General features: G+C 35.9%; 2 protein-coding genes and 1 long non-coding RNA gene across 3 annotated transcripts; all 3 read right to left on the bottom strand.

The window, feature by feature from the left end:
- Positions 1-2,172: 2,172 nt before the first annotated feature.
- Positions 2,173-4,640, bottom strand: LOC109183818. Its single transcript, XM_019333880.1, has 8 exons — positions 4,530-4,640; positions 4,111-4,381; positions 3,929-4,025; positions 3,719-3,846; positions 3,530-3,617; positions 3,454-3,459; positions 3,249-3,375; positions 2,173-2,211 (listed from the first exon to the last, which is right to left on the bottom strand). Exons 1-8 carry the CDS (start codon positions 4,638-4,640, stop codon positions 2,173-2,175), a joined length of 867 nt encoding a protein of 288 aa, XP_019189425.1.
- A 623-nt stretch (positions 4,641-5,263) lies between these two features.
- Positions 5,264-8,666, bottom strand: LOC109183854 (mitochondrial phosphate carrier protein 3, mitochondrial-like). Its single transcript, XM_019333910.1, has 6 exons — positions 8,210-8,666; positions 7,100-7,461; positions 6,891-6,934; positions 5,940-6,154; positions 5,733-5,857; positions 5,264-5,624 (listed from the first exon to the last, which is right to left on the bottom strand). The coding sequence occupies exons 1-6, from the start codon at positions 8,510-8,512 to the stop codon at positions 5,582-5,584; spliced, it is 1,092 nt and encodes a 363-aa protein (XP_019189455.1). The 5' UTR covers positions 8,513-8,666; the 3' UTR covers positions 5,264-5,581.
- A 458-nt stretch (positions 8,667-9,124) lies between these two features.
- Positions 9,125-24,869, bottom strand: LOC109183855. Its single transcript, XR_002054645.1, has 3 exons — positions 24,858-24,869; positions 13,207-13,210; positions 9,125-9,209 (listed from the first exon to the last, which is right to left on the bottom strand). It is a non-coding gene; the product is annotated as an uncharacterized LOC109183855 (long non-coding RNA).
- Between the last annotated feature and the right edge of the window lie 240 nt (positions 24,870-25,109).

The raw sequence follows: 25,109 nt of genomic DNA, 5'->3' as shown, positions 1-25,109 counted from the left end.
TATCTCCCCTCAAACTCAATTTCATGAGAGGAAGGGGGAAATATTAATTGAGACAATGAGATTAGGGAAAACATTATCCATAACCCCATTTTCATGCTACCAAATTTAAAGAGCAATAATTTAATCTAATGGATCTTGCAAATCAATGTCTACAGGTGAATTTGAGGAAATTTTATTTCTTCTCTTCAAGTAGATTACACCAATGAAAGTAATTCAAAAATCATAGGCACAATGTGTATTTGACAGGTAGGATCCAGAAAATGTGAGGAAAATCCCAAAGCCTGGTTTCCAAAGAGTACATAATAATCCATTTAATAAGTCAAAGAAAGATCTATTTTCCAGTAAAATAAGGCTATCATGCAAACTCATATTGAATTCAGAATTCTAGTGAAGATAGGATATTGAAATGGCACACTGATACTACAATGAAATGTTGAAATTGAATGTTTAGTGCCTAAAGTTTGCCACTTGTATTACTGTGTGCCTAAAGTTTGCCACTTGTATTACTATTCCTAAGAAAGATCATGAATAAATAATTTCTACACAAAGATTATAACCTAGCCGCTTGTACTACCTGCTTGATTTTATAAGCCTAAAATCAAAGGAGTTTGCATCCACGACTTTCTTGACACCCTGAAAGCAAAAAAGAAATTTAGGATTAAAATTAAAAAGAAAGAGTCAAGAAGAACATTAAACATAAGATATTAACTAAGATTAATAGTGCAACTCAGTTGTTTCGTCTCGAAGGAGTTTGCTGCCCAAATACAAAGTAATTACAAGCAATATTCTTGTAGAAGTATAAACTGCTCATCCTACCTTTGCATTTTTCTCAAGTGTCCAACAAAGTCTTACTTTGAAAGGGAACACATATATATAAACATAAAGAACAAAGGAGTGAGTGTGGGAGAGAGTTCTTACACTGAGTTCAACGTAACGCGATGATCTGTTTCACTTGCTTGGTTTAGTTTGGCAGATTTATTTTTCACGAACTTAACCCCTAACAAAATTGGGGATTGATTTACAATGCAAATCATCCAGAATGTTAAAAAAAAGCCAAATCAAACCAGAAGGTTACATACCAAAGTCATCGTCAGAGCGAAAAAAAATAATAATAATAATAAATCAAACAAATAAAACAAAAATTGAGTTGAATTGTGATAGCACTCACAATTTCTCGCGCAGCTCCAATGCATATTATATTAAATCCAACGCATATAATGAACTGTTTCACATCAATGAACTGTTTCACGGAATAACTCATTCCAAGTTAACATATATTCTACTCTAGTTAAAATTCTGAACTAACTTCAAGAAGAAATCACTGCATTTTTAACTACTTCCTCTAGCAATGGAGATTCCTTAAGCTTGTTCTAACTCAAGATATACAAAATTGAATAAAAATGGAAAATCCAAGACTGAGTTTAGACCATTATTATGAAGGTTCGTATAATCACTCAATGTGAGGAAAACCCCACAGCCTGGTTTCCAAAGAATGCATAATAATCCATTTAATAAGTCAAAGAAAGATATATTTTCCAGTAAAATAAGGCTATCATGCAAACTCATATTGAATTCAGAATTCTAGTGAAGATAGGATATTGAAATGGCACACTGATACTACAATGAAATGTTTCAATTGAATGTTTAGTGCCTAAAGTTTGCCACTTGTATTACTGTGTGCCTAAAGTTTGCCACTTGTATTACTGTTCCTAAGAAAGATCATAAATAAATAATTTCTACAAAAAGAGTATAACCTAGCCGCTTGTACTACCTGCTTGTATTTATAAGCTTAAAATCAAAGGAGTTTGCATCAGCGACTTTATTGACAGCCTGAAAGCAAAAAAGAAATTTAGGATAAAAATTAAAAAGGAAGATTCAAGAAGAACATAAAACATAAGATATTAACTAAGATTAGAATGCAACTCAGTTGTTCCGCCTCGAAGGAATTTGCTGCCCAAATACAAGGGGAATGATTAGCATTACTCTATACAGTATGAATAATTCAATTATACATATTCCAAGTGAAAAACTATACAATCTTTGTATAGTTATGTTATAGATTGCTTAAAATTACATTCCACCAATAATAGAATAAATTACCGAAAAAACACACTTTAGTTTGATATGTAATCTATACCTAGAAGGTCGTGTATGCAACTGTGCCTTGCTTTGTTAATCTGAATTGGTTCTTTTTACACTATCTTCATTAAACTGAGAGGCAAAAAGAACAATGAATGCTGCCAATGTTGATCTCAATTGGTTCTTTTTACACATACGTTAAATTCCCCAGAATCTATAAACAGTCATCGAAATTACATCATAAATAAAATTTAAAAAAAAAACATCAAATAAAATTAATAATAATAATAATAACAATAAGGTTTGTGAAAACATGATATGAGTCATTGTTAATAACCTAAGAAAGAAGTCTCCAGAGGAAGAGAATCTGTACAGCGACGATTGGAGAAAATACACAGAGGGATTCCTGATATATACATATTTAGGAGATATGAATGAATGCTGAGGGGAAAAAAAGTACAATTTGGGAGCATACCGTCGGAAGAACGTCGCAGCATACCGTCGGGAGAACCTCCTTCTGTTCTCCTCTTTGTTCTCCTCTGTGCTCGAAACATTGAAATTTCTTTGAGGTTTGGTGAGATATATTTAACGAAGGTTTGGTGAGATGTACTTAACGGTGAACTAACAGCAATTCTTAAAATTTTAACGGAATTAGTAACGGTGTGTGGGTATTAAAGAAAATTTTAGTGTAAAATTTTAATTTGACCAATTTTTTAATCAATCTGAGTCATCTGATCAATCTTTTAATCAATCTGAGTCAATCAATCGATTAAAATCTGGGGTGACCGCCATTTTTTCTACCCATTATAGGCCTAACTCTCTTGGGCTCTTATTAGTATATATATTAGTACTAGTATTTGACCCGTGCGCTGCACGGTATGTAAATTAAAAAGTATTTATTGTGTGTATGTTATGTTACAAATTGTGTGAACTAATGCGCTTAAAATTGATAACATATAAATGAAATATGATTGGAAATTCAACAAAAACAATATGAAAATGGTATATTACAAATAGTTGCAAGGTCACGGAACTAAGAAATGAGGACTTTACAAAATTACAGATTATTGAAAACCTCATGATATACAACATTAGTGGTTTTAAGTACCTCCTTGTCTGCTGTATATTGACTAAGGTAACAACTAATAGGTTTTAATTATAGAGATTACCTCCTTGTCTCTGTATATTTCACTGATAGTACGGACTTCCATATCACCAGATAGGGAAACTGAATATGAGCTGCATTCCTTAAAACTTGATTGCGAAATAATACTGCGCATTGGAGTCTGTTCCTGACTGATACAGTGAAATATAAAATTCAATAAGAATTAGGGACTAATTGAATAAGTAGTGCAAGAATAAGCATTGACTAACCTTTTCCTAAAATATAAAATTCAATAAGAATTAGGGACCAATTGAATAAGTAGTGCAAGAATAAGCATTGACTAACCTTTTTCTAAACTCCTCAAATGGTGGAGATTCCTGATTGAACAGCAGTTGTGTTACATCATAGGAGCTACAAATCTTAACATCCCCACCTTTAGAAATTATGTTAGTACACATTAGACAAACCATTATTGGTAAATATGGACAATACTAATATAAGTTAGGCAGAAACTCAAATTTGTTATGTACTTACTTTTTAAACACACCCTAGCCCTACAAAATTGGATCAACACCAATAAGGGCTCTTGTGAAGTAGAATTGTAGAGTGCCTCGATCTTGCCTACGTGTTCATCCCACAAAGTACACATCAATTGTATACCACTGCAAAATGTTAGATAAGAGATTAGAAGAACAGAAACTCTAAAAATAGAATAGAAATAGAATGAAAATAGGAAAAAAATACTCAGTGTCTTCAATGGTGAAGTCAATCAGCCTAGAGTTCTTCCCATTAATCAATTTCTCCTGTGGGCAGTGAATCTCAATAACTCGATCAATCACATCTACAAAATAGTGGATTAGAGTATAAAATAATATTAACAGAAACGATTATTCAGAAAATTAAATAAAAAGATAGCAATTGATTACCAAAGAGGTGTTTCTCATCAAGGCCTTCATTAGACTTGATCTCCCTAAACGACTTGAGACGATACATTTTCATAGGAAATTTCGCATTCTTTAAATCATTTACCATAGTCTGATAGTTGAATTTTATCATGTACTTCTGTGGGCTGGTTTTGTATGAGTAGAAATTAGTGATCACACAAAAATTCTTTATAGCGTAAACTGAACCTTCAGAAAAATAGCTTAGGTACTTTTCCACATATTCTTTGGGTACATGAGCATGCAGGAAGGAACCCTGTGTATATGTAAATAACATAAATAGGAGCTTTATTTCTATATCTCATAAATAGCAACTGTAAAAAATAAAAAACCTGTGGACTAAACCCTAAACTGCACTGCATACTGTTGATGTATTTGAATATATATTTGTAAATAACACTTACCTCTTCATCATGAAAAACTATTTCTTTTGATCTAATCTTAGATGGATCACTTCTCTCAGGAATCTGATATGCTCGCACCACCCGTAGCCTAAGAGCTTGCCTGGTGTTCATTGGAGATATTTGGCTTGCAAGGATGAACATCTTGGTGTAGGGAAGAAGAAGGAGAGAGGCCGGTGTAAATTTTTCTGTGAAACAACTTTGTGTGTATATGTGCTGTATATATAAGGTCTGATGACCTTTCGTACTTTTCCCTTCAAAATTAATACCTAGAGAATATGTATGGGTTCGTGGGCTCAATGTTCCATATGGGGAAATATGTATGGGTTCGTGGGCGCAATGTTCCATATGGGGAACTGATGGGATTAAATACATTCTCTAATCCCATTGGATTGGAGAGTGATCTACCGTAGATATTTTAAAAAACCTAGGTTTCTATAAAGTTTAGGTATTACACTGCATAAACCCTTCGTTTTCCGACGCAAATACAATAAATATTTCGGCTTTGTCAAAACGACGCCGTTGCTGTTGGACGGGAGTTTTTTGCTCCTATTATTTTGCTTTAATATATATATATATATATATATATATATATATATATATATATATATATATATATATATATATATATATATATTACAGATACTAGTTATCACAATGTGCAATGCACCATTAATTCAATGTTCAATGCTCAAATTGCATGATTTATATATACATAATATCATATCAATAGAGTATGAGTACTATGTATTTTATATTTGATACAAAAATAGCAAACACTTCCCATTTACAGCATTATTCTCACTCATCCATAAGTAATCAGACATCTAACCTATGCTACCAAATGAAAAATATGATGAACCAAAACCATCCTTTTGGGTAAAAAAATAAATTCAGAAAAATTCCTAACAAAACCCGAATATGAACTACAAGACTTGAGATACGATACAGTTGACACCAGCATTAATTAGTTGCCCCGGTGCAACGAATTGATCAACCAACAAGGCAACATCCTATGATAAACCAAAATCATCCGTTTGGGTACTTCCTGAACATCATTTAGCAGCCGGAGCAGGAGCGGCACCGCCAGTTGTTGGCCTGCAAGATCATATCAACACCTCCCAGGGTTCAGTTACTGAATAAATTAAAGAACTTGATTATCCTATCCAATCCAAACGAACATGTGAAATGAAAGAAAGAACTTACAGTCCAACATAAACTTTGAAGGAATCATAGATGCCCCATTGAGCTCCTGTTAAGGTACCAATCATGAGTATACGCAGAGGAAGACCGCGAGTGCAGAGACCCCATAATCCCATCTTCTGAACGGCCTGTATGTAACAACCAGTGATATATAAGTTAAGAATCTATCTATAGTATAGATAGATTCTACGAAATAGAATGAATACTTACATCGCCCACAGATGCACCCTTGGCATTGTTGAGGAAAGAGACGAGGTTGTCAGCGGGGTGTGACACAATAGCACAGAGAATGCCAGCCAAATAACCACCCGCAAAGCTCACTCCCAGTTGCATTGTACTGCTGCATTGTTCTTTTGGAGTAGGGACCACATGTTTGTACAGGAGTTCGACGATGTTCTCAAATGATGCAAACTTCATCATTGTATCTGCAAACATCCAGGGGATCAAGATCATCACAAGGATAGCTAACACAACATAAAACTAAACTAGCTTAATAAGCTTTACGGAAACTAAAATGAAAAAGGCCAGGCAGCTCAATTCTATAAACTCGATCCAGCATTGCATTCTACAGATCGAGACCAGTACCATTTCAGGGTAAACTAATGTTCATTTTCCCGGCCTGGCCTTTCAAAGAAATTTTTAACAGAATAATACATTCCCACCTTCAAAGACATGCCTACCACCCATGATTTGTACATGTATGATCTATTAATTAAACAGATGAGAATGAAATCCTTGAATACTATCATTCTTGGGGATAAGGCCTTTTCGTTGCAAATGCATCAAACTATGACCACTGCACTTTCCTAACAAATCTAAAAGAAAGACTTGGGAATTGAATTGAAGGAAAATATAATTGCATTTCAGCTCCATTAACATTCTTAATGCACAAAACAACACCCCATTAATAAAGGTAGAAAATGCAAATTAAGCCCGCATGGGCAGCTCAACTGGTCACAAAGGTGAAATTTGTCACAAGAGACAAAGGACCTTCACAAACTGTCGAGGCGCCTGGGGTAGGCGGCTAGCCTCTGTTGATCAATTAAGTAACCATGAATTACCCTTTTGTAAAATGCAAATTACAAACTGTCGGGGAGCCTGGAGTAGGTGATTCCACCTTTTGTAACAAGAAAATGCAAATTAAAAGAAACAAAAACTTACATGGAATTTGTCGTCCCCATAGAGGACCAATCCCCTTGTAAAGCCTGCAGGCATAGGCAAGAATACACCACAGTATTATCATTAGCATTTAGATTAAGAACACATACCAACCAAAATCTAGGGTGGGGTGAAATGAATTGAAGATTCTAGTAGAGCAATAAAATAATACTGTGTTATGCAACCAACATAGACTAGCTAGACAGACATACCCAGCAACACCCTCAGCCCTGACGAATTTTGGAAGCCCGTCCGACAAGCCTCTGGCGAAACCAGGTTGAGTTTGGACTCGAACCTTAACCGCCTCAAAGGGACAGAGAGCAACATCAGCAATAACCTCGGCAGATGCAGAACCGGCGAGGTAGATCAGAGTCTTGTACTTTGCAGCATTCTCGGCTCCAGCAAGGTCTGAATAGTACTTCTTGAAGAATTCATAGAACCCATACTTGCAAGCTCCTTGGGCACTGTAACCAAGCAGGGTAGGTCCCCAACCCTTGAACAAACCCCTGACTCCCTGCTCCTTAAGCACCACTCCAAAACCAGAGGAAACGCTCTTGTACTTTGTAGGGTAAATCTGGAAAAATCAACAACATCAATCAATATAATGGTTTTAACATTCATAACAACAAAAGAAAGCATTCATTTGGAACAACCTTGTCAGTTCTCCTTAATTTTTCAGACATAAAGGACGATTAAAATTTTCTTCTAATTAGGGGTATGTCTATATAATTTGTGTCACATTTGGTCTTGCCATCGGTGCTCCTTCCAGGAGAAGGCAAATGCAGGGCTCCTTCTGGAAAGAACATTGATAACAGAACCAAATGTGATGCAAATTAAATATCATACACCTAATTAAAAATTTTAATAGTCAATAATTAAATATAATTTGTGTCACATTTGGTTTTGCCATCAGTGCTCCTTCCTGGAAAAGGCAAATGCAGAGAAGAAGCAAACGCAGTGCTCATTTCAGAAGAAGGAAAACAGTGCTCCTTCCAAAAGGAAAATTGATGACAGAACCAAATGTGATACAAATTAAATATCATACACCTAATTAGAAATTTTAATAGTCAATAACTAAATATGATTCATGTATAATAGTTGAATGATCAAAAGTGAAATTTATTCAATAATATTTTGTCTAGCTCAGGTACACAGGACAATATCAAATTATTTTCCAGATTATCAATTTATTAAATTTAGTTACGTGGATCCCTCACGATACACAAATCATTTCTGGGATCAGAGTAAATTCCTCAATTTTTGCAAAGAATTAAAAAAAAAAAAAAAAAAAAAAAAAAAAAAAAAAACTCAACTAATTTTACCTGCATGTTACACTTGACAACATCAAGAGGGGTGACGGCCGTGTGCGTGAGGCCGCAGCAGAGGGTTCCGCCGAAGGTGCAGGCGGCATAAAACGCCGGCGAGAACATCTCGATCTTCTTAGAGGGCTCCTTGGGCGCCGGGATCACGAAACCTTTCCGCTCCTCCACCGCCGGCGGCGGAACGGAAGTCGGAGATTGGTCCAAGCTGATGAGACTGGAAAACGCCGGGAAGGACGATGGAGAAGAATAGAGGAAGCCGGGGATCAGGGGCTTGGTGACGTGAGAGTTTTCTGGGAACGCCATACTTTATCGGAGCTTTGCAGTGTTGTTGGGAAAAAAAGGGCGGAGACGCGAAAATGGAAGTGGAGAAAACCAAACTAGAAAAGTTGGTTTTATGGAGGAGGTAGTCTCCGGGAAAGAGGGAGAGTCGAAGGTGTATGCGTTATTTTTGCGCGGAGGGACATACTTTATACTTATAAGCCAAAAATGGCTTGCTTTGATTTTCATTTATATTTAATTATTATTTATTATTATTATAGGGTTGAATTTTATTCATTGACTGCAGAAGAATTCTGAATTCGCACCTTCCATTCCTACATTGACCAATGATTTGCACGCAAGTTTACACTTTTATTTTATGACAAAAACATATGTTAGACCGTCAATACCATCTAAGGTTCTATGAGTATAGTAATTTTGTTATGTTTAGTCTTAAATTTTTAAATTGATTATTTGTGGTCCTTCAACTTTTAAATTTAACCGTTTGTAGTTTAAGTTAACCATTCATAGTTTTTCAAATTTTGAAATTTAACCAGTCGTGGTCCTCTTGAAAGAACCATGATTGGTTAAAATTTAATAATTGAAAGATCATGGATAGTTAACTTGGACCATGAATGGTTAAATTTGAAAGTTGAAGGAACACATATGGTCAATTTGAAAGTTTAGGACTAAATGTGACAAAATCAATATATTCGGAGGACTTCAAATGGTATTAAATCGTCTCACAAATTATTGTCCATGAAGCGAGTCGGGTCAAAATGAAATGTAATACTTATACTAGTAAAGATGTACTAAATCAAGAATAAAATATTTATTACTTATATGAGAAATGTAATACTCGTGAAGAAAAATATAATACTTTTACATTTTGATGTAAAAGTATTACATTTTTCATCAAAAGTATTACATTGTTCTTTATAAGTGCAACATTACTTATAAGGGGAAATATAATACTTTTGATGAAAAAAGTAATACTTTTACATCAAAATATAAAAATATTACTTTTTGAAAGTTACTGGCTCTATTACATTGTAGTATCTGTTCATATACTTTCTCAACGTACTGAAACACGAAGAACCAATAACGCCTCCACTGAGGCTCGAACTTATAATCTTCCAAATGGAAGTCCAACCCGGATACCATTGGACCACATAGTCCTGGTATTATGTTTCCCTGATAAGTAACAAACATTTTATTCATGATTTAGTACATCTTTACTACTATATACTTAAAATTGAACTTGTAACCTTGTGGTTATCAAATGAATAGCTTAATTGGGTTCTCGCAATCCCGCTACAACAACCATTTTTGTTCACATGTGATACTATACAGTAATTCTTACAGTCATTTGCTTATATGATTATTGTGCCTATAATTTTGATTGGAAAATAATTATTGATATGTTACGTTTTGAAAAAAGTCATTGCATGATATTTTACTTATTGCATGCTCTTAATTCTCATAATCATTTAAATCTTTCATAGACAACACTTTAAATACATTTATTCGATGTGCACTCTAAGTTATAATCCTCTGAGTATTGAATATTCTTATACTCCCATACTTATTATCATTTCTTAGAGCTAATTTTTAAAGTGTGAATATTTTAAATAGCTTGAAAAGTCTATTCACCTTCCCCTCTAAACTTTTACCATCTAATCGGGATCAACAGAACTATGCACTGATCCATCTATCTAATAGATTGTCGAGTCGGGATCATTTTTTTTTTGAATGCTACTGACTCTATTACAATGTAGTATCTGTTCATAACTACTTTCTCAACATTCTGAAACATAAAGAGCCAATAACGCCTCTACTGAGATGTAGAACTCACAACCTCCCATATGGAAGTCCAACCCGGGTGCCATCTAAGCACAAGGTGTTTGGCACTGGGCAAAAAATATAATTGAATTCAAATAATAAATAATTAGTCAGTTACGTTGATGTGGTTTTGTGTCGCCTATTTTGCTTATTAGTAATTCACTCGCGCGATGCACGGGAAAAAATTATGTTATTATAAATATAAATAAAAAATAGAAAAATTAAAATATTTTAAATTATTTAATATAATAATATTTTGAGCTTCCATTGGTCAAGTATTTATTATTTTTATAGAATACAAAATTACAATTAAAATTAAAATTTTGTATGGTTAATATAATCTCTAATTATGTGCATATTCAAATAAACTTATAGAGAGAATTTACATAACTACATTGATTTATTCTTAATTGTATTTCATCTATATTATAATTTTCACAATACAAATAATAACTTAGATAATTACATTTGGAAAGCAAATTTCAAATTTTGTATGAGTAAATTTAAATTCTAATTGAACACATTTTTTATATGATTATATAATATATAGCTATTTTATTTTTCAAATGTTGTGTTTTTTTTTATATCTACTATACTAATAAGAGCCCAAGAGAGTTAGGCCTATAATGGGTAGAAAAAATGGAGATCAAATTTTTTAATCAAATGAATAGCTCAGATTGATCAGATTTTAATTTTTTTTAAGATTAAGATTTCCTAATTTATCCTTAATGAATGTGATTTTCCGTTAACTTTTCCGTTAAATATTATCTTTTCCGTTAATTTATGTTAGTTTACCGTTAACTTACTCATTGATTTTAATAAGAATTTAAAAATCTTAGGTTCAAACATCATCCCAATCAAAGTTGGCATAATTAGTACTTTATTTTACTTTTATTAAATTAATTAAAAATAATAATTTAGTAGCTACAACAAAAAATAATACATATCATTTTTTTATTTAGAATTATGTGTCTACAATGCCTTTATTCAAAAAAATTATTCATTATCAATAAATTAAATAAGAGAAATAATTTCATTAGTTATATTGTATTTATTTTTCTCCAATATAAAAATTCTTTATATTCAAATTCATCAATTGATTATATTTGCTACATTGTCCCTACAATGTCTTTATTAAAAAAATAATTCATTATTAATAAATTAATTAAGAGAAATAATTTTATTAGTTATATTGTCTTTATATTTCTCCAATGTAAAAATTCTTTACATTCAAATTCATCAATTGATTATATTCACACATTGTCTATTACCTTTTTTTGTGCACTATTTTTTTTAATTAAATATCAAAGTTATAATACAAAATAATGCTATATATTTATTTACCAAGTATTTTATTAATACCATGAAAAAATTAAAAAAATATAATTAATAAAGCTAATCATATTAAATACTTGAAGGATTTGTTGACAAAGAGACTATTCAAATCACACAACAAATTGAAGTGAGAACAACTTCGCAATATCCTTGTTTGACAATCAGCAGTTAGCGGTTAGCGTTAGCGGATTATATTAGCGAATTTGACCAGCGAATTATATCAATGGTTGATAAAAAGATATTTGAAAAAATTAGCTGTTTAGATTAACATGTAAAATGACCTAAGGGTATGATATAATAATAATAATAATAATAATAATAATAATAATAATAATAATAATAATAATAATAATAATAATAATAATAATAATAATAATAATAATAATAATAATAATAATAGTAATAATAATAATTGTTTAAAAAAATTAAAAAATTAAAAAATATAATTAAGTCAATCATATTAACTACTTGGGAGATTTATTGACAAAAAGAGTATTCAAATCACACAACAAATTGAAGTGGGAAACTATCTCGCAATGTCCTTGTTTGGCAATCAGTAGTTAGCTCTTCAATATTAGTATATACGAAGTATTTAATAATTTATGCCCTAATTTTTATTTTCACTCCCTTATGTCCTGTATTTGGTTTCAACCATACCTATACAATTATTTTATTGACAACTATAATCAATCTTGACTATATTATCTTGCATTTGTAAACTTAGAATTGCCTATTTAAATACACAAATTTAACATTCAATTATCTATGCATGAACAATTCCAATATAATCTTGCATTGATATACTTTAAAATACTTATTTAAAAAAATATTGGGCATTATCTCAATCGCGCAATGCGCGTAAAAAACTAGTATATATAATAAAGGATGTTGTGACATTAATTGTAACATTAATTATTTCCCAAACCATATAGCTTTATTATAGTTAAGATGTGGATTCCATGTACATATATTCATGTTTAAATTTTTTTAAGACATAATAATTAATATTATCTGAGGTCCTCCGAGTATAAGGTCCTCCGAGTATAGTGATTTTGTCACATTTAGTCCTAAATTTTCAAATTGACCATCTGTGGTCCTTAAATTTTTAAATTTAACCATTCGTGATCCAAGTTACCACACATGGTCCTTTAACGATTAAATTTTAACCAACCATGGTCCTTTCAAGAGGACCACGACTGGTTCAATTTCAAAACTTGAAGGACCATGAGTGGTTAACTTAGACCATGAATGGTTAAAATTTGAAAATCGAATGACAACAAATGGTCAATTTAAAGTTTAAGACTAAACGTGACAAAATCACTATACTCGGAGGACCTCAGATTGTATTAACTCTAATTTTCTATGAAGATGGTCATTTATGCCTTTCTCTTTTAAAAATTTGTCAATTGTGTGGTTGTATTCGATTACGAACTAATTTGTGTATTTGATTGATTCAAACGCGTCTAGATGAATATTTAGTGTTGCATGTATGACTTTCTAATTTCACAGGTTAGGCGGCTAGATGCAAACTAAGCACAGTAGCACACCATTATTCAGTTGACTTTTCTATTCTTATGAGAAGTTTTTATTTATTTATTTTATACTTAGGTGATCGAAGGTTCACTAGATTAATTCTATACCTACAGAATTCTGTTTTTAAAGTCGTTACGTTTTTATATATTTTATTTATATTAAGGGATTGTTTAAAAGCCAAAAAAAAAAAAAAAAAAAAAAAACTTCCGAAAGTTTATTTCTTGAATTTGTTGTTACTTAATTATTCAAGGAAAATGGACTTAATAAAAACTCTCATTTCCTCTCTCAAAAAAAAAAAAAAAAGCTCTCATTTGACCAAAAGAAAAAAGATTCATTTTGGTGAAAAATATCTTCTTAAGATATTTACTTGAAAAATATATTTTAGATTCCTTTCTCATACTCTACTCTCTCTTTTCCTCTCCCTCTCCCTCCCCTCTCTCTCTCTCTCTCTCTAGTAGTATCAAATGAACAGGTCGACCCATTATATGTCCATTTACTATTGACATTGAACTAGGCTAACTCATCAGTTAAAATGTGAATTGGGTCAGATTGGGTAGAACAATAAAAATCTTGGTCTAAAGTTGTTTAGTTTATATCTCTGTTTTTCATTTTTCAAATTTCTAATTTTCAATTTTCTAGTTCTCTAGTTCTCTAGTTCTCCAGTTTTTCATTTTTATAATTTTCTGATTTTATTTTACAAACTTAATTTTAAGAGAAAAATAAATTAAATACACTAATTCTAAATATGTAAAAGGTAACAAAAGTTAATAAAAACATATTACTAAATAATTACAACTATGTTTGCTCAAAAAAATCATATTATTCCATAGTTTGAATACAAAACAAAATACACAAAACATCATTGATTACAATCCCCTCATATAGCATTTGCAATGTCTTCTTGGATCTCATGCATGACATGTTGTTAAGACATACCTAACTATATAGGTTCATTTCCACCACTACTTTCCCTACTGCTAGGCATTTCTATGTAGTGGCGGAGTAATAAGTGTCAATACAAGTTATGCCCTTGATTTGTGTCCCTTTTTTATATGCTAATAAATATATACATTTTGCTTTAATTGTTGTACATTTGATTTGTATTGGACAAAATCACCCTTACACCGTTATAACACCGTTAGTATTTAATATATCCACCAATCTTACCATACACCTACATCTATCATATCTTTTTTTATTTTAGTTATCATTTTATTAAAATTATTATATAACAATTAATTTAATTATAAATTATATTTTAATTAAATATTTATATGAATATTAAATTTTATATATATATATATATATATATATATATATATATATATATATATATATATATATATATATATATATATATTGTTTTGATCACTATATTCAAATATATGATAATTTAAAAGTATCATCACTTTAAGAACTTGTGAAACATAATTTTAACTAATTTTTTAAATTTTGTTACTTAACAATATTTTAATATTGGGCATAGGTTTTCGCGCATCGCGCGTACAAAATGCTAGTATATATATATATATATATATATATATATATATATATATATATATATATATATATATATATATATGTATGTATGTATGTATAAGTTCAATTTATGAATAAATGTCTTCATTATATGATTGTCCACCACACGTGCTCATCTTTAGAAAATGTTGTATTATTAGGAATATAACGGAATAATGTGAAAGCGAGTAATCAAAAATTGAGAATTATAGAAGTTAAATAATAGGGAAAATATATAAATGACATATAAAGACAATTGCTAATTTTGGAGATTATAATATATATATATATATATATATATATATATATATATATATATATATATATATATATATATATATATATATATATGTTATTAATCAGGTGAGGTTTAGGTGTTAGGTGTGCTTGTGAGGTCTGATCGACACCGTTAGATGACTAGCACCCACGGTCAGGATTGTGGTTGTGCAATCCCATCTTTTGTGGGATTCTTTCACTAATTTTGGGAAGGGAATATTTGCACCGGGGTATTCCCGGTATGACATCTTTCACATTTTTTTTATTTTTTTTTATTTTTTTTTATTTTTTTTGGAAAAAGGAAATGCATAGAACGGAAAAACTCAAGTCTTACATAGGGGATCCGAAAGTGACCCCCCAAACAAGAATGCTCTCTAACTCTATCTTATTCAAAGCTAGCTAAGTATATACAAAGGATGTGCATTATGTAAAAGCCAAGCAAGGCTCAAACTCATCAAAAATATGCTCTCCAAGAAGTTCCTAATTTAATCAAATATGCTCTTCAACATTTAATTGCAAAGATTCCCCAGTGGGCATTACTTCCCCTCATCCGTCCGTCATCAGTCCACTGTCGATGGTACAAACCCCCCCCCCCCCCCCCCCAATTCCGTCGTTCGTGTACCAGTACTTTTGATGGTTGGTGTGCGAATTCCGGCATCTAGGAACAACATTCGCCGGTGGTGTGGTGTATTCGACTTGCTGCAATGTTGGCCCTCAACCGTAAGCGGACTCAGGTCACCGGTACCGCCGGCGGATCTTCCGTCCCAGGTAAGTCATTTTCCCCTTAGGGTTTTGTCGTGTTTTGGAGCCTCAGCATGGGGCTCGCTGTATGTTAATATCTCGCATATGAAATAGGCATGAAGTTAGGTGTTACAATCTGGTGTTCGTGTGATTTTGTATGGTAGGGGCAATGTTTTAAGAGATTTGTGGTTCTGTTCTCTTAGTGTGGAGGTTGATTCGATACAAATCAATGTCATTATAAAAAAAAATGGCTACGTCTATTGCCCTGTTTTTAGATGTGAAAATTTGTGCAAATTGTTAACCATCAGTGCTATTAGCCTCCTAATGATGCGCGTCTTAAAAATTTAGTATTACTATAAGTTGGTTGTCGATTGGGGTGTGTTGTGATATGTATCACTGATCAGGGAAACCCGGTTTGTGGTTCTATGACAAAATCCTTCAAGGGGTTTGAATTTGGATTGTAGGGTTCCAGTTGTGGCTTGGGTTTTTTAAGTTTAATATTTATTTTTTGTTGTTAGGTTTTGTTGTGGGGTTATGTCTGTGCCACGTTGGAGGTTACAAGAATAATTTAATTGTGCCCAGGGGGTGGATAGCATGTGGTGTTGGCATAATGGATATTAGTTTTTATATTACATAGTTATGAACTTGATATGTTGTTAATAGATAGTTGTTTTCTTAACCTCCTGCTACACCCAGAACTGCCATAAATTCATACATTAACCCCCTTCAAAACCTGGATTTCTTATAGGTGGGCACTGTTTGATGGCTGATTGTTATAATAACCATCGGACCAACTTATTTGTTTGGATAGTGTGATGATTTGTATTTATTTAAAATTTGTGGCATTTTTTCCCAACTATTGTGCAGATATGTATATACATATATTTTTTTTTTGCTAAATTTAGGTGAATGTCACTCACATTTTATTTCATGCTATTTGTGATCGGTGATGCATTAGGGCAGCTCAATGATTTAAATGTAGAGTAATTTTTTGGTGGTGCAGTTCTTGTGTACAGAGTATAGGGTGTGTGAGTAATTCGACACTCGTGGTTATGAGGTGTAATTAGTGTCGGTGGTCATCACTTAGGCCACGTTTCTTTGCTTAACCCCCCCCCTCCCCCCCCCCCCCACACACACACAAATCATACTTTATTGTGTATATCGTTGCTGATTTTTACTGATGATGGTTAAATGTGTTCACGTTTCTGCGTTCTCGTGACTTCATTGTAGGGACTAAACGATTGTGCGACGGTGTTGCGGGGGATGAGTGCATCGTTACTCGCTCTGGTCGTAGTGTAGGAAAGATAACCAGGATTTCTGATGTTGAAGGCTGCCAACTGGCCGAGGGCACGACGGAAAACACTCCCGTCCCTGAACTTTCCCAGTAAGAAGAAATTAATTTCCCATCATTTAACACCCAATGCACACCCAAGGACCTTATCCGTGCTATGACCGAATTCAATGCACAGCAAAGACAGGCTGTTACCGACATGGGAATGGGCGTTATTTTGAGTCTGGAAGTTAATGAGATCCCATTGCGGCTAGGATGTTGGTTGGTCAGTGCGTTCAACCCTACCAATCTCACACTAAATGTCCAGCGCGAGATAGCTCTACAATTACAAGAGGAGATGTTGGTGCTGTTCTGGGGCTCCCATTAGGGTCAACAAAGATAGTATGTCGGCCTAGTCAGAAAGTGGGGAAGGAATTGAGGGATTGGCGAGCCAAAGTTGGAAAGCGAGACAGCACAATAACCTTGAAGAAGGTATGTCAGGTGATGCTAACCTGCGAGGATGGTGGTGTGTGGTTCAAGCGTCACTTCTGCGCGGCTATTGCTACTGTTTTGATTGAAAGCACCCAGAATGGCTACGCCAACCAGCAGTTTTTACACCAGCTTGAAGAAGTGGACAAGATATGGGACTTAGATTGGTGTGGGTACTTGCTTAAACGGTTAGTCAAAACCCACCGTGATTGGGCAGAAGACAAGATGCAACGTTTTACGGGGCCACTCCTATTCCTAGTGGTCTGAGATTTTTTTTCCAGTTTCCTTGTTTAATTAACAGACCTAAAACGAGCAGCTTTATGTAGATGATTCGTCATTTATAACTTTTTCGTTTGTTTTGATTTTGCAGTTGTTCTACGTGGACAAAGTAGCGTTGGGTCATCGGGTAATTGCTAGGAGCGTCACTGCCTTAATTGGATGGACTAGAAAGCTTTTGAAGGAGCGTGAGTCTGCTGAGATTCAAGCGGGGGGATTTGAGATTGGATTAGTGATCGAACCGTTGCGGGATGTTACCGGAGTAGAAGAGCATGGGGCTTTGGGCGGCAGTACAAAACAGGTCTGCAGTTTTAGTTGTTAAAACTGGGGTGGAGCGAGCATCGGTTTTTTTGCGGTGTGCCGTTGTACGGTCGCTGCTGTTTCTATCCGTAGAGCATATGGTTTATATTTGGGGGTTTTGTTGCTCATTATTGTCTAACCAATTTACCACAGATTTGTGTTTCGTTGTGTTTGTATTCTTGTTCAACGGGGAGTTGTGTTTTCGTTGTGTTTCTTTGCCTATGTTGGCACCTGCCCCTTGTTGTCATTGGTGTATTATGAATAATTATTGTGTCCACTCAGTTGTACTTTGGTGATGATTCGAGGAAATTCAAAATGTAGGGGTTTGCCGAGCTAATTGCTGCCAAATCAAAACTCATAACTTCCACCGTAGAAGAATTGATTGAGATAGCGAAGGAAGCCCCGGATGAGACGTTCGACAATCCACACTTTAAAGAGGCGCTAGATGCTGCCGGGAAGTTGTTGGGCATGAGACGAAGCCAACAAACACTGACTACACAGACTGGCACACAAGACGGTGAAACATTCTGGGTGGAGACTATTGCTGTAGCTGACGAGATTGAGGTTGGACACAAGAATACTGAGGAGGGGTTTGATCCACCTAGCTTTAGTTTAGGCTTGACACAAGACTTTGGTGGCCCACAGTTTGGTGTCTTATTCCCGAATCGACCGCACAGCACAGGTGGGCAGAATGGTGGCAGTTTAGATGTATCAACTGGTGGGTGTGTATTGCGAGGTGTTGTCGGCAATGTAGTCGGTGCAAACACCATTGAGGTTAGTCTGTTAGTTTTGCAGAATTCGTTATGCCTGTGGTGGTGGCTGTGAATTGATTAGCACTTTAAACAAAACAGAACCGTAACGTTGTAACCCCTCAAACGCAAGTGGGGCGCGCGTTTACTTCGGAGAATATTGGACTAGTAGTCCAGGTACTAAATTGTGGTTTTTATATCCTTTATGTGATTGATTATTGATTTGACTTGGTTTCGGTGTTGACATATCACAGTGCAAACACACAAACAGCGATGCATTACCTGCTTGTATTGGTGGATCGGGACCAAGGGCGCCTTTGCAGGAATTGTGCTGTGATGCAAGGTCAGGTGCTGAGCCTTTGGGGGGTTTGAACTTATTGAATAGTTATCCTAAGGGGCATACGACGGTTGCTGCAATTCCCGATCCCGACCGCTTCTCTCTGTAGCAATGGTTCTTTCACCATCAAGACCGGAACTAGTTAGTATCGTTTGCGTTACTGTCCTTTCTACATATATTACACAGCTAATTCACTGAACACTGTTTTTTTTTTGGGTGTTTTTTAAAACACTTTGCAGCACCGAGGAGGTTTTCTCGTTTAACGGATGGGCAGTTGAAAGACTTCATGTCTTTACAATTCGACAGTGCAATACGTATGCCAGTGGTGGAATGTTGAACGTGCGTATTGAATGAGTTGGAGAAGGGTAGAAAGCCGGACGCACCTAGGAGAGTGTTCGTTACGATATACACTTTGGTATGTGATATATGACCCTTTATTAAAGCATTATTTATGTTACCTAACTACCTATGTCTCTTTGTCCCCCACCCCCCCCCCCCCGCCACACATTCAACAGTTGAGCAGTGTTATTTTTTCCACGGGTGACTGGGATGTACGCTTGGGTTTGTTTACAGAACGGCTGGATAAGGTTTTGAGCGTGCACCACATATTAACTGTGCCACTGTAGACCTGGTAAAGTAACCATTTACTAACCTAGTGTTTCTTTGCATTTAAAAAGTAAGTGACCAATCAGATTCCTTTGGCGAATACAAATGTTTGAGTGTAGTTTTTCTTCCCCATTCTGAAAGCAGCTCACTATTACGTGCTGTGTGTAAACATGCGGAAGCACAGGTTTGAAATCATTTACAACTCCCCGGTAGCTGCTAAAAACAAGGATAGATATGGCTCCATCCGACAGGAATTGGTAAGTGTATTGATTGGATAGTTGGTCAGTTCGGATTGCAGTGCCAGATCAGTGTGTTATGTCGCCGTTAATTACTGGTTGATTTATCTGACTGATGTGCAATGAAACTTACTACGGTGGGCTTTTGGTCAGGGGGGGGGGGGGTGTGTGTCTGCAGTCGTGACTGCATATGGTGTGATGTTGTTGTGAGTTATGGTGGGGGGTGGGGGGTTGGTCAATCGTGATATCTGGTTTGATTGGCCGTTGTTTTGCATTTTGTTTTTTCCATTGGTATTTTAATTTGGTTTTTATTTTTTCACCCACGATGCACAGCTTGATCGTATGGCTAGATATGATGTGTTTTATTCAAATTGGTGTACTGAACTCACGTTTTGTTATCCCCCGCCAGCTCGATATGCTATCAGCATATCTTCATAACAAAGGGTAGGGTTTACGGTCAACCATTGTTGACAATATGAGGGCTATACGGATGCAGATGTCGTGGCGAGATTGTAAACACAAAGAAGACAGCGGGGTTTACACAATGAGACACATGGAAGTGTACATGGGCGAGAAGTGTAAGGATTGGGATTGTGGCTTGCAGAAGGGGGACCAGAATGAGCTCCGAAAGGTGCGCTAGAGATACTTGCACAACATATTGTTGTCCGAATTAATGGGCACTGGGAAACAATTGTTGTACGTACCAAAGCATACATTCGCCGGAAAAAAGCTTGGCGACAATGATCTTAGGATGGCGGTGAATTCGGGCAGCAATGAGATGCAAAGTTTAGGACCTCTGCATAATAAATGGCTAAACATTTTTCCAGCATAATAATGTTATTCCCCTGCATAATAAATGGTTTTTTTATTGATTTATTGAGTGGGATGTTTTCTTCCTACTGTTATACACAGTGTTGCCTAGACATCATTATGGGTTTCACAGGAATAGTAGTCTAGGCCAGGCAATCTGCACTGTGCTGCCATGATTTAATAGTGTTTTAATAAAGACTCTACAGTCTCATGGTTATTTGTAGTTGGTTAATTCTGATGTTCCTAGTAATTCGGTATCTATGGAATTTATTTCCACCTTGTGCCAATGTTGTTTGGTTGTCGTTGGACCGCACAGCTGGTTGTAATGCACTACAATTAAAACACCGTGCATTCCGTGCAAGTTCGACATCAGTTATGAGGGAATTCCCCCACCACAGAGGTCTATATTGCAATTCTCCCCCCAAGCCTTAGACTACTATAAAGATTACAAACTAACAGAGCCAAAAAAAATTACAGCAAGAAGCATAGTAACCAGATACATTAAACCAAGCCCACACTAAGCCATTAATCTAATGCTGTCACGTGGTCTAGGGTAGTGGCCTTTGTTACACAGCTAATACCCACTTGTATTCTGATGAGGGTGTTTAATGAACAAAAACAAAGCACAAAAAAAAAAAAAAAAGGTTACAAGGGACCCAGCCACCCAGTACAGATCCCACATTTATTTATTACACTAGTAACCGAGGTTCATAGTGTACTGCGTGCATCGCTGTAAAATTGCAATTTAAAATACGAGCACAATGATTTTTATATAGTGTCTAGCACCCATCTAAATAAAATTATATTGCTAGCAACTATCCAACTAACAACACCATCAGATGTGCTTGGCCATCACAAGTCCCGGGACTGCTCAAAGGCTTTCTCCCCCCCCCCCCTCCACCCCCCACCCCCTCCCCTCTTCCACCATACGCGTTCCTCGAAGAACTTCACAAGTGCGACTATTGTGTCCCCCGTATTTGCTACACCCGTGACATTTCCTAACCCCCTTCACAGACTGCTCAATGACTTTTTCCCTTTTCCCCTTGAATCTTTTTCCACTACCTTTATTTTTTTGCAACAATTGGGGGCTTGAATGTCACTGCCAAAGACGGTACCGACCCACAATATGCTTGAATCATTGGATTATTTTTTTTGTGGTCTACCGGGCCATTGGTTTCCCTACAAAAGAATCCTTTAGCTGGTGGGTCACTTGGGTTAACCGTTCAACATGTTATGAGCTATTAATTGCCAACCCCACGCATGCGAAGATCTCTGTCCACATCCTGTTCTCCTGAGTCTTGCTTTCATCGTCGTTGACATTTGAGTGTATTGTAAGGCCATCGATCTGAAATTCCCGCGCGCAAACAAACCTTGCGTGTCCAGCGGTCTACTATGTATCTTGATGGGATGTTGTCTACGTTGTTGTTTTTGAAGACTATGAAAATGTGGCGGCACAACCATCCTAACCTGGTACTGTTGGTTGTCACCGTCTTTTATGCCATAATTGATGATATCACCGGTAAGTTCTACGGACACTACCCCACACGAATAACACCCTGCATAAATTTCTGCTTGTACCTCGTGGAAAATTGTGACGGTGTACACGGCCAACGCAAGACGTTCCATTTTCAAGTCCTTTTGTCGGAGCAAAATGTCCTTCGCACACCGCATTAAGCGTGGTATGGATCTGCCGTTGTGCATCTACTGCAGATTCAAAGTGACTGTGAAACTCCACCAAACTGGCAGTCTGGATTAAATACCTTCCGAAGAAACTGTTCTCACCCTAAGATCGGGACGTGGTTCTAACTAGCCCATAGAGTAGCATACCCTTGAAATATGCGGGGATCCAATATCGATGTGTCTCCCACAATTGTGTGAACCAATTATGGTCTAACAAGCCATATTCACCTAGCAACACTTGCCACCTAGTCTCAAACACATCGGGCTGTTGAATTTCATCCCAAACAATAGCATTCAGCCTGCCCTGAAAGACCGCGTCCTTAGACAACTCCGGGCCAACCTTTTCACCTACCTTCATCATAATATGCCACATGCAAAACCGGTGCCGACTACCTGGGTAAACTTGTTCTAGAGCAATCCTCATAACCGGGTCCTGGTCTGTGACAAAACATGATGGAGCATCACTCATTGCCTCCTTGTAACTCTCGAGCACCCAAACATATGATGCGACATCCTCTTTGGTGATCAGCGCGGCACCAAAAGTAACACACCGTTTGTGGTTATCCACACCTGTGAAGGGTACGAAAATCATTTTGTACCTGGATCATTAGAACACAGTTAATAAGAGGTTCCTGCTATTACGAGGTAGTGGTGTGTGCAGGAGGCGTGCACCCTTGAAAGCAAAAGTGTTGTGCTAGATGGGTTGCATGTGGTGATGAATTGATTGGGTGTTGAGTTCCTGGTCGAGCCGCAGTTTGCACTGCTTGAACAGATAAGCCGTGAGAATCTCTAGATTTCAATACCGAATATAATTAATGTAGAAAAGGAATTACCTCTTCTATTGGGACTAGATATAGGAAGAAAATTTACTGAACTTCTATATATATATCAGAGTGCTTAAAATAAATTATTCAAATAAATTATGTGAATAATCATTTCTTCAAAGCCCTACCAATTATTAGCCAATAGTTTGCACTACTATGGAATTCTGTTAAACTGGACAACACTTTTATACCTTGCCATCATCAAATCTATATGGTTATTTTTGTTTTCCTGATACAAAATCCTTAAAAAAGTAATTCCAAACATACCTATTTGTCGAGTACGTTGCATCGAAGGACACAATGTCACCAAACACCGTGTGGTTGCGACGAGCTACCAGATCACCCCAGAACACACGTCGTAATTGGTCATTCTCATCAATGTCATGTTTATAATAAAACGCGGCACACTTGTCATTTTTCCTTGACAACTTATCAAGAAAATACTGCACATCACACCCATCAATATATGCACGGAGGTCGCATTTTGAATTATGGAAATCAACACAAGTTGCCCCAACATTTTCATAACTACCCACAAACTCTTTTAAAATCCTAACACCCTGACTTGTCCCCGCGTTTGCCTTTGCGTAATTAGCCATGAACGCCTAATGTCCAAAATCAAGTTTGCGGTTCACTTTCATGAACTGCCTAGACATAGGAGTACACAACACATGAGTGTGCCTCTCCTCAAATGAAACACCCAATACCCCCTGGTCTGGCCATTTTTAAAAATGATCATAGCCTTACACCCCACCCTATTTGAAACCCTACGACGCTTCACAGGCACAGGGCGACTATCATCGTGACCCCCTCGCCCCCCTATTGGGTGTGCCACCCGAGTCAGACTTATATCTCTCGCGATTACAAAGAAAAAGTCTCAAAACCACCCCCCCCCCCCCCCCCCCCCCTTATCCTTCTTCACAGAACCATGCCTAACATCAAACCCCACAAAAGCAGCATACTCTATATAGAATTTCTCACCCTCCGTTAGAGTTTTAAACACCCCACCCTATTTGAAACCCTACGACGCTTCACAGGCACAGGGCGACTATCATCGTGACCCCCTCGCCCCCCTATTGGGTGTGCCACCCGAGTCAGACTTATATCTCTCGCGATTACAAAGAAAAAGTCTCAAAACCACCCCCCCCCCCCCCCCCCTTATCCTTCTTCACAGAACCATGCCTAACATCAAACCCCACAAAAGCAGCATACTCTATATAGAATTTCTCACCCTCCGTTAGAGTTTTAAAAGTTTGGCCTATGACTGGCTTACTCCCATCATCACATTGTGGCCACCAATACTTTGATGACCCAGGTGATCTTTCGAGCCGACAACCTTCATCCACACCAGTAATGTTACCAGCAAGATCATCTACACCGGACAAAAAAATCATGTTAGAAATCAATTTAAACAGAATTGAAAAAAAAACAACACATCCTTTATTAAATATATTTGCCCACACATTTGATTAAATAAAACTATGATGACATAGTAAACATATTTGCACAGCTAAAGACTTGATAGGGAAAGGATTTTAAATCCACCTCATAACGTACTGAATTAAAACGAAAATAAGACAAGTTAGAAATTTAGACAAAGCAGAGAAATAAAAGGAAAACAACAACGTGGGTACTATACGTATAATTTAGATACACGGTGCTATCGAGGAAAAGAAATTCTAGAAATATTAGTAGAAGTTCAACAGCACTGCACCATCAACATAAAGAATAAGATACAAATTCATGGTTTTAGTTGTTGCTCTATAATTCCCCCACCCATACAAAAAGAGGCCTTTGAGCTTAAACTCTGTGAATTGTGA

Source organism: Ipomoea nil, unplaced genomic scaffold (assembly GCF_001879475.1).
Source record: "Ipomoea nil cultivar Tokyo-kokei standard unplaced genomic scaffold, Asagao_1.1 scaffold1179, whole genome shotgun sequence".
Taxonomy (NCBI): Eukaryota; Viridiplantae; Streptophyta; class Magnoliopsida; order Solanales; family Convolvulaceae; genus Ipomoea; species Ipomoea nil.
Note: the sequence above shows the minus strand (reverse complement) of the source record. Positions and strands in the feature narration are given on the sequence as shown.

Excerpts from the sequence above, each read along its gene's own strand:
- LOC109183854 (XM_019333910.1), bottom strand. The coding sequence starts at position 8,512 with ATGGCGTTCCCAGAAAACTCTCACGTCACCAAGCCCCTGATCCCCGGC. Across the intron at positions 5,858-5,939 it reads AGGGTGCATCTGTGGGCGAT|GCCGTTCAGAAGATGGGATT; the intron begins GTAAGTATTCAT and ends TGTTACATACAG. Across the intron at positions 5,625-5,732 it reads TTCAAAGTTTATGTTGGACT|GCCAACAACTGGCGGTGCCG; the intron begins GTAAGTTCTTTC and ends ATGATCTTGCAG.
- LOC109183818 (XM_019333880.1), bottom strand. The coding sequence starts at position 4,640 with ATGAACACCAGGCAAGCTCTTAGGCTACGGGTGGTGCGAGCATATCAG. Across the intron at positions 3,847-3,928 it reads TTCACCATTGAAGACACTGA|TGGTATACAATTGATGTGTA; the intron begins GTATTTTTTTCC and ends AACATTTTGCAG. Across the intron at positions 2,212-3,248 it reads AAATATACAGAGACAAGGAG|TTTAATGAAGATAGTGTAAA; the intron begins GTAATCTCTATA and ends TTTGCCTCTCAG.